Below are 10173 nucleotides of genomic sequence, written 5' to 3' on the forward strand. Positions count from 1 at the left end.
CCCTGGCCGCACCGGGTCGAGCTCCTCAGCCGGACAAAAGGACGCTCCGCGTTCCGGACGCCGGGGGTGAATCTCTCTCTGCCCACGCCCCCCGCAGGCTCTTGGCCAATGGCAGCGCGAGCTGGCGGCCGCGCAGCCAATCAGGAGGCCGCGTGCGGAGAGGGCGGGGAGAGGCGCCAAGTGGAAGCCGACTGCGGGGCGCGCGGCTGCGGCCGGGGAGGATTTCTCCCCCCTCAGGCGCCGCCGCGGGTCGAGCCGCGCGGAACGGCGGCCGGGAGTCGTCCGTCGACCTGCCCGCCGTCCGGGGCTTCGGAGCCGCGAATCAGACGGGCCCAAGGCGTGGCTCGAGAAGCACGCCTGGCTGGCACCCACGGAGCCCGGCGAGCGGTAAGGCCCCGAGTTCGAGCCCCGGGACCGGCACCTGGACACGGAACACCAAGCAGCGGATGGAGACGCCACCCTTCGTGTTCGAGGGGCCCCTGAGAAGTGTCCGACTCGGAGGCGTGGTCCCGGCACCCCGAGTTATCCCTGAGGGGGGCCCCCCCCGTCCCGCACAGAAACTTCGAGAAACGCAGAGCAGGCCCAGCTCGAGGCCTGCCGCTCTCCGAGCGCGGTCGGGGTGGGGTGGGGGGCGCTCTGTCGAGTCCGGGGGTCGGTCGGTAAACGGGGTGCCGCGGCTGGGCGAGCGGAGAAGCACGCGGGGGGAGTCGCCGGCCTCCCGCCGGACCCCGGACCCCGGACCCCGCAGACCCTGGCGGGACGGGGCCTGGCCGCCGGACCCCGCAGACCCTGGCGGGACGGGGCCTGGCCGGCGCTGCGGGGGGGGGGGGGGAGGGGGGGGGGGGGGGGGGGGGGGGGCAGGGGGAGTTAAGCCACGCCTCCCGCTTGTGTTTGGTCTTTTTTTACTGGATCACTGGAGAAGGTCCCCAGCCTCTTCTTGCCTCCACTGGCTTCGAACTAAGATCCTCCAGGGCGTGAGCAGCTAGAATGGCAGGAAAGGACCCCTCGGCCCAGCTTGCTCTGGTTACTTTTTTCAGTGTGCTAATGTCCACGGATGCCTGAATTTGGATCCTCCTCCTCCTCCTCACACTTTTCTGCCGCAGCTCGCATCACAGGTTTCCCACTTGGTTGAAATGGGAGTCTCTTGAATTTTTTTTCCCAGGGCTAGCTGTAAGGTCCGCTCCTGGATGGCGAGCAGACTCCACCCTCCTCCCAGCAAAGTCTCCACCCAGTACCCGCGTTGCCTAGGCAACTGGGACACCTGGAAGAGGTCACATCTGAATTTGATGTGGCCACACCCTTCTCGGCCCAAACCCTAGATAAGGCCTTGCGCAGGCCCAGATGCTCTCTCTCTGCAATTTTCTAGCTCTTTCTCAGCTCTTTCCTTCTCTTTCCCAGCTCCCTTCTCTTTTCTAGCTCTCTCTGCTCTCTCCTCTCTCTCTGTTCTTTTCTAGCTCTTCTCTCCCAGCTCTCTTTCCCAGGCCTCTCCCTAAGGCATGGAGGACCAAGATGGCCTGGTGCCACCCGGAACGATGAATAAACCTACCCCTTACCTGAATACCACTGCGTGGTGCTGTTTTTACTCGGCCACCTCTTTTTAAAAACCTAACACTAGCCTAGAACTCTATTCCTCCTAATCTCAGTTTCCTGCCTACCTTGGATTACAGAGAGGAGCAGTGGTGCCCTCCTATTTCCTTTTCCTTCCCTTCCCCTCCCTTCTCCTCCCCTCCCTTCCCCTCTTTTCCCCTCCCCTCCTTTCCCTCCCCTTCCCTTCCCTCTCCTCCCCTCCCCTCTCCTCCCCTCCCCTCCCTTCCCTTTCCCTCCCTTCCCTTTTTCCTTTTTTCTCTTTTTATTTTTTGCCAGTCTTGGTGCTTGAACTCAGAGCCTGGGCACTGTCCCCTCCTTCCCTTTCTTTTTTGCTTCATTTTGCTCAAGGCTGGCACTCTACCACTTAAGCCACATTGCCACTTTTCCAGCTTTTTCTGTTTATGTGGTATTGATGAATGCCACATTCCTAGCCCCCCTTTGTTATTATTATCATCATCATCATCAAAGTCTATATGTAATCCAGGCTGACCTGGAACTTGAAAATTAGCTCAGGCTGTCTTCAAACTTGAGATGCCTTAGCCTCCCAATTGTTCTCCTAGCTGCACCCAGCTTGGAGAATTATTTTGAGTATAATTTTTTTAGGGGGGAGGGAGGGTGGGCTGTCCTGGGGCTTGAACTCAGGGCCTGGTACTGTCCCAGAGCTTCTTTTGCTCAAGGCTAGTGCTCTACCACTTGAGCTGCAGAACCACTTCTGCCTTTTTCTGTTTATGTGATACTGAGCAATGGAACCCAGAGCTTCATGCATGCTAGGCAAGCACTCTACCACCAAACCACATTCCCAGCCCCCATTTTGAGTATAATTAATAGTTATATACAGGATTGCTTAAGAAAGTGGTGTGGATATTGATAAATTGAAGCCAGATAAGGAATCTGGACTTAATTCAGTCAACAGTGAGTAATTTACCCTTGGGCAGTGTTGTGTGTATTTAGGGTAATGTATTTATAAGTTTACTAATAATTTACTGAGATAGCATTATTGCTCATCAGGTCTATCATGAGCAGTAGTTTTCACTTCTGCATTTGAAGTTGGGCAATCTATATTCAGTCTGGCTGGGTCTCTTATTGGCCACGTTGTCTGTAATAAATTACATCACTTTTCAGTCACAATAATCTTGTTATGCACCCGTGAGTCCTTAACACCTCTGCCAGAAGGATTAGCTGGAAAACACTGATGCAAGGGCAAAAGCTTTATTTTTATGCAGAGGTACAGGAAGGCCATGCGGGTTGGGAAGACGGTCCCTGAAGATTCCAGAGTACAAGCAGTTTCCCTCTTTTCTACCCTCCCTGCCCAGCCTTCCTGGTCATGGGAAGGAAATTCATGTGCTTACATGCTTCTTCCTGTGCTGTAATATCTCAACTTAGTTCCCCATTGAGGAGTGTGCATTTTACTCTTAAGAATAATTTTTATTTTATTTTTTTTGTTGGTCATGGGGCTTGAACTCTGGGCCTTGGCACTGTCCCTCAGCTTTTCAGCTCAAGGCGAGCACTCTACCACTTGAGCTACAGCACAACTTCCTCTTAAGAATAAGACTTACTTTTGAGAAAGCTTTTTTCAGGCATACATCCTGCTTTAAAAGAAGTCCCAAATGTGCCCTAACCTTTGGGTGAACTTCTAAGCATTCTTTTCATGCTTGAGGAGACTAACAACACAGTCTTAACCAGTTTGGGGGTAGGGGCAGATACTTGTTCAAACTCTACCGTATGTCTTAATAGGCTGTTTATTTGCAATTCTATCTCTAAAACTAGGATAAGATCAATAAGTAAATTTCTATTATTTAAGCACTTAACTTCATTCTGGTAACTTATTGTAACTTACACAAAGTCTACCTTTTAACATTTTTATTTTTTGGTGCGAGGTTCATGTGAACTAATCAGGTGCTGTAGCAAGGGTGTGTGTGTGTGAGAAAATGGAAAAGGGCTGGGAAGGTGGCTCAGTGGTAGAGTGCCTTGCATGCATGAGGCCCTGGGTTCGATTCCTCAGCACCACATAAACAAAAAAGCCTGAAGTGGTGCTGTGGCTCAAGTGGTAGAGTGCTCACCTTGAGCTGAAGAACTGAGGGACAACAGCACCCAGACCCAGAGTTCAAGCCCCACGACTGACAAAAGAAAGAAAGAAAATGGAAAAAGGCTGGGCATGGTGGCTCACAACTGTAATCTCTGCTACTGGTAAGCAGAGATTGGGAGGATGGAACATTTAAGGCTAGCCCAGGCAAAAAGTTAATGAAACCCAATTTCAGCCAATAAGCCTACCATCACATCTCTTGGGGAGGCATAATTGAAAAGAACACCCAAGCAAACTCCACTCCTCCCCCAAATCCTACCTGGGAAATTAAAGCAAAAGGGATGGGGAATGGCTCAAGTAGTAGGTAATATACCTGTTTAGTAAGCATGAGGCCATCAGTTCAAACCCCAGAACAGGAAAAGCAAATATCCCCAAGTGAAAAGTAGACACTTTCATGTACATTTCTTGACTTAATAGTATACATTTCAGGGCTGGGAAGATGGCTTAGTGGTAGAGTGCTTCCCTTGCATGCCTGAGGCCCTGGGTTCGATTCCTTAGCACCACATAGCAAAAAGAAAAAAAAGCCGGAGGTGGCGCTGTGGCTCAAGTGGTAGAGCGCTAGCCTTGAGCTGAAGAGCTGAGGGACAGCGCCCAGGCCTAGAGTTCAGGCCCCACTACCGGACCCAAAAAAAAAAAAAAATAGTACACATTTCATGTATAGTAGCTATTGCTATTAAAATTTATAAGGCTAAGCCTATGTGTAATCTTTTGTGTGTGTGTGTGTGTGTTTTGTTTTTTTCTTGGTCGTGGGCCTTGATCTCTTTACCTAGGCGCTGTCCCTCAGCTCTTCAGCTCAAGGCAAGCTCTACCACGTAAACCACAGGGCCACTTCCAGTTTCTGGTGGTTTATTGGAGATAAGAGTCTCATGGACTTTCCTGTCCGTGCTGGCTTTGAACCACAATCCTCAGATTTTAGCCTCCTGAGTAGCTAGGATTACAGGTGTGAGCCAGTGGGCCAAATCTTTTATATCATTTTTTTCTTTGTTACAGTTCTGGGGTTTGCACTTAAGGCCTGCTTCCTGAGCCATACATCCAACCCATTTTGCTTCGTTATTGTTTGAGGAGGGTCTTCTGTTTATGTCTGTATTGGTCTGAATAGCGATCCTCCTATTTACTCTGCCCAAGTAGCTGGATGAAAGACGCCTACGCCAATAAGCCCAGTTTTTGCCCCAGCTGACATTATTGAACTTTGGTCCTCTTAATCTTTGTCTTTTCAATAGTTAGGATTATACATGTACTACTATTTTGTCTGGCTTTTTCTAGCTTTTTGTGTTAGAATATCTTTGTCCAATAACAATAGACAGAATTTGGACTCCCAAGATCCTATAGTATTCTGTCATGATTATTCTAGATTACATGGCCAATTGGACTTTGCAAATGGTTACAAATCAGCTAGCTTTAAAAAGCAGAGATTAGGTTGGATTTTCTAGGTGAATACAATGTAATCGTGAACTTATCATGAGGCTAAGGACGCATCAGATATATCCAATAGAAAACTGATAGGGATTCAAAGCAATAAGACTCAACTTTTGTGGACAGTTGTTTGATGATAGGCACATAGAAATCATGAAAAGGAAGTAAATTGTCATTGAGATCCAAAGATTTTTCTTTGGATCAGTTGTTGGCTGGTGTCTTGAGGTCAGCCATCTGAAAATTGTTAAGCAGAATTCCCAGCCAAGTCTACTCTTTCTGGTGGTATTGAGGCTCGAACTCCAGGCCTTTTGCCTGCTCAGTTGGTATTCTGCCACCTGAGCCACACCCCAGCCAGGCTTTTCTGCTGATTATTTTCTTGGTGGAATCCCACAAACTTTTCTTCTTGGACTAGTTTCAAATTGCTATCCTCTAGATCTCAGCCTCCAACTTGACTAGGATTACTGGTGTGAGCTCCTGGTGACCAGCTGTGTCTACTTCTCATAGAACGGTGAAATAACAAGCAGCGTTTGTTCTTTTTCCAGATAGTGGCAAAAGAACCCAAGTCCTTCTCTTACTAGCCTGGTTTTCCCTCATACTTTAGCCACACCCAAGCCTTTTTGGCTTTTTCAGATAGAGTCTTCATGCTATTGCCATGAGTAGGACTCGGACCTCTTCTACCGCCTTTGCCTTCTACTAGCTAGGATGACAGGCAGCTGGGATTCCTGCCTTATTGATTTGAAATGGAGGTGTTACTGTGGCCTCAACCAACCACCCTTTAGAGTTCCACCATTCAAGGAGTTGAATAGGTGTGCATCACCTTGCCCAGCAGTGTTTATAAGCACTTAATTCTCTGTACCAAAATATCATGAGATTTTTAAGTATCTGGAATGGCTTGTTTTTTATTTCACTACTGGGATCGTGCCAGCGTCTTGTGCAGGGTAGACAAGACTACCTCCCTCATGAGAAGTGATCTAGTTTGTGTTTAAATCTTAATTTCTCAGTGATGGCAGGGAGGGAATGAGCGGGAAAGAGGGAACAGCTTACACTAAGCAAAAGGAAAGAAATGTACGTTATCACTCGATATGGAAGAAATAGCATTGTCAAAGTTCATAGAATTCATAAACATTATAGGCCATGATAATGACAATTTGCCTTGTGAAAGTTAAAATGTGTTTATGACTTTTAAGAATCATTATCTCACAGTACTGTGAAATTTGTGAAAGTTATGTCATTAATGTCAATAAAAATTATTTAAAAATAAAAGCAAAAGAAAATTATAAACCTTAATTTCTCCATTCTTCCATTTCCTCAATGAAACATAACCCTTACAACTATATGAACAATATAAAGTGCCAAATGTTTTTCTTTTCATATAGCCAAGTCTGGCCTCTTACAATCTTCATGTATGAGACTCTTAAGTGGCTTATGAGCATTGTAGGAACAATAATTTATCTTTTAGGCACAAGTACTTACAAGAATGCTTGACCTATAGTGCTTCATAAAACTTTCTTTTTTTGCAACTACTATTAGAAATATAATAAAGAGCACTTTCCCATAATCACTAAATTCGCATTTCTATTCTCTGGTACATAATGGATACTCCTTTTTTAAGTTCATAAAATGAAAATGAACTTGTCCACAAAGCTATTCAGTATACCATTTATTATATACCTTTCTCCACTACATATCAAAACACAACATTTTTTTGAGGGCAAATGAACAGGAATTTGAACTTAGGGCTTCAAGTAAGCTGGGTTTGCTTGCTTGACTTGCATGCTCCTTTGAGCCGTGCATGCCTTCAGTCCAGAATTGAATTTTAGAGCAGGACAAAGTACAACATAATCACTAATGAGTTCACTATGACAGGACAAATATCAGCATAAATGTGCTTTTCAAAGTAGTTATTATGGTTAAATTTCGTGTTAAGTTGGCAGGACTGTTACCCATGTTGTTGAATGTGAGTATGGATACTTTGATGAAGCTGAGTACTGTGGATGTTGGCAAGTAATTTTAAAGTTATCCTCAGTAATGCAGGTCAGTCTCAGCATTAAGGACAAGTTTTCCCAGGGTAAAAGGAGTTCTGCTTCCAAATTGTAACATATTTTCCCTAACATTCTATCCTGATACTGTGCCCAACAGATCTCATTTTTTGTTATTGGTTACAGTCAGGATCTTTATAACCTAGTTGACCTCAAATTTGCAATTTCTCCTGCTCTAGCAGTGGTTATCGATGTTATCATCCAGGCCTCCCCAATGCTGGTAATATGGCCTAACCCTATCTTTAGATAAACACAGGCCCATCAGGACATTTAATTTGGATTTACTACCTTACCATACTGAATTCAGAAATATAGTAAATAATGGTTCACATTAACTGTTTTGTTTTTAGCAGATGGTACTAAGTTACTAGAATTGTTATAAAATGCCTGATGGATTTTTATCTAAACAAAAAAATTATAGCCTAAAAAAATTGCCTTTGGAGGGCTTCATCTGTGGTATGCAGACTTAAGACTTGCTCACCTCATGTGATCAGTTAAGTATTTTATTGGAACAGTCATGCTTATTCATGCATTATTATCTGCAGCTGCTTTTGTGTTATAATGACAGAGCTGAATAGTTGTAGTGGGGACCATCGATGAAGAAGCCAGCCCACCCCTGAAGATCATGCTGGCTCATGCTTCCACTGGCAATAACTAGGAAAACAAATTACAAAGACCACAAAGGTATTACAAAGCTGGCAAAGCCATGAAAGTTTATTTACAGGAAAGGGGAAAAAATCCAGAAGCATATCAGATAGTTAAGAGCTTTCACTTTCTATCATTTGTTCTGTCATTTGTTCAGTGGTTGGGATGTGCTGGTGCACACCTGTATGCACAACTAGGTTAGGTGGATGCAGTCAGGATTCTATCTCAAAAAGCCATCTCTCAAAAACAAAATATAAACAAAAGGGCTAGGGCATGACTCAAATGGTATAGAGTATTTGCTTAGAATGTCAAAGGCCCTAAATTAAACCCTCAATACCACACACACAAAAAACAAAGAAAAAAAAAAGATTTGAAAGGTCTTGAAGGATCCAAGAGCAATCACCTAATATTTCAGATTTGATTTTTGTCCGTCATGGAGCTTCGAACTCTGGGCCTGGGTGCTGTCCCTCAGCTCTTCAGCACAAGGTGAGCACTCTACTGCTTGAGCCACAGCGCCATTTCCGGTTTTCTGGTGGTTAATTTGAATTAAGAGTCTCATAGACTTTCCTGCCCAGGCTGATCTTGAACTTCAATCCTCAGATCTCAGCATCCTGAGTAACGAGGATTACAGGCATGAACTACTGGCACCCGGCTAGAATTTTTTTGTTGGTGGTGGTGGTGATCATAGGGCTTCAACTCAGGGCCTGGGCTATATCCTTGAGCTCTTTTGCTCAAGTACCACTTTTAGCTATAGCACCAATTCTGAGAAAACACCCATTATTAGCAGTTATGTTAAAGTGTAGTGACAAAATTATGGAGTCTTGGATGGTCTCAAAGTGACAAATTTCTTCTTAAAACATCTGTTAGCTATGTGTAAGTAGTTCACAACACACCTGTAACCTTAGAACTCAGTAGGCTGAAATCGAAGGATTGTGAGTTTGAGGTCAGCCTGGGCTTCATAACAAGACCTGACTCCCAAAAATTACTTTGTTAAGGGATGAGGATATTCCTCAGTGATAGATCACTTGCCTGGATGTACAATTCCATGGGTTAAATCCAAAGCACCACAAAATAAACAGCAATAGCAGCAACAACCAAAACAATTTTGTTTTATTTTTGCATACAACCAAATTTTTTTCTTTCAAACAAAACTTTCTCCGTATTTATTAATCAATCTGGTAGCATGGCACAGAAACAGAGAAATCATATTCCCAACAAAACATGTTCAACTATCAAGAGAGTGATGACATTTTCCTCTTGATATGGCAAGATATGTGTGCCATCTCTCCTGCAATTCCTTACAGACCAAGCTTGGTTCGTCTCCAGTGTCTCCTCTTGGAGTTGTATCTGATTTTATTACCAGTCTTCATCTGAATCCACTGTGGAATAGGACGATTTTGCTTTTGCTTCTTGGCCAGGAAACACTTGATCTTGAAAGTCTTGTGAGAAGACATGCTGATGAATGAATTCAAGAGGAGAATGTCAAAAATTTATCTAGTCAAAAAATGAAAACAAGATAGAGGTGATCAACAGCAAACAGTGAAGTGAATCAGGGCAACAAATGAAGCAGAAACTGGGGTTAAAGGTAATTAGGTTAAAAATGACTATAATTGATATGGTCAAAGGAGTCAAGGGTAAAAGGCAACAAGAATGTTTTCTAAAAACCAGAAAGTATCACCAAAGGATTTTAATACATTTAAAAAAAAACTTCCAACTACAGTTCTGGGTGTAGCCTGGTGGTAGATGGTATGCTTACTAGCATGCTTAAACCTTTTTCAGTAGACAGGCACACAAGGCAACTATACCTTAAACAAAAATAAATACTATGAACTGGGCACAGCGATACGTGATCTCAGTCCTAGCAAGTTGGGAGGTTGAGCCAGAGGATTAATTATCTGACAAATTTATGGCCATCTAAAGAAACATGGAAAGGCCTTGTCTCAACAAAACAAAACAAACAAACAAAAAAACAAGTCACAAGCCAGATACTAGTGGCTTATGCTTATCATACTAGCTACTCAGGAGGCTGAGCTCTGACGATGGTTTCAAAGCCAGGCCTAGCAGGAAAGTCTGTGAGACTCTTTCTTCCATTAACTACCAAAAAGACACAGTAGAGAGCTGTGCTGCAAATGGTAGGGCACATGCCCTGAGCAAAAAAGCTAAGGGACAGCACCACTAAGGCCTTGAGTTTAAGCTCCAATACCACCTCCCATATAAAAGAACATTGTTTAAGAAATATTAAGCTAGCCGGGCGCTGGTGGCTTACGCCTGTAATCCTAGCTACTCAGGAGGCTGAGATCTGAGGATCAAGGTTCAAAGCCAGCCTGGGCAGGAGAGACCATGAGACTCCTATCTCCAATAAACCACCAGAAAACCGGAAGTGGCGCTGTAGCTCAAGTGGTAGAG

At 44.7% G+C, this 10173-nt stretch overlaps 1 protein-coding gene and 1 pseudogene across 1 annotated transcript in view; both read right to left on the reverse strand.

Annotated features, from left to right (window-relative positions):
• The window catches only part of Atf7ip2 (activating transcription factor 7 interacting protein 2), a 30162-nt gene extending 27335 nt beyond the window's left edge, over positions 1-2827 (reverse strand). Inside the window, exons 1-2 of the mRNA XM_013011213.1 lie at positions 2817-2827; positions 13-421 (exon numbers count right to left, since the gene is read on the reverse strand). Of these exons, the coding sequence (XP_012866667.1) occupies positions 13-421; positions 2817-2827 (420 nt within the window). The remainder of the gene's footprint in view (positions 1-12; positions 422-2816) is intronic.
• A 6032-nt stretch (positions 2828-8859) lies between these two features.
• Positions 8860-10173, reverse strand: part of LOC105982060 — a 3398-nt pseudogene continuing 2084 nt past the window's right edge.

This window comes from Dipodomys ordii, unplaced genomic scaffold (assembly GCF_000151885.1).
Source record: "Dipodomys ordii isolate 6190 unplaced genomic scaffold, Dord_2.0 Scaffold14, whole genome shotgun sequence".
Classification (NCBI taxonomy): domain Eukaryota; kingdom Metazoa; phylum Chordata; class Mammalia; order Rodentia; family Heteromyidae; genus Dipodomys; species Dipodomys ordii.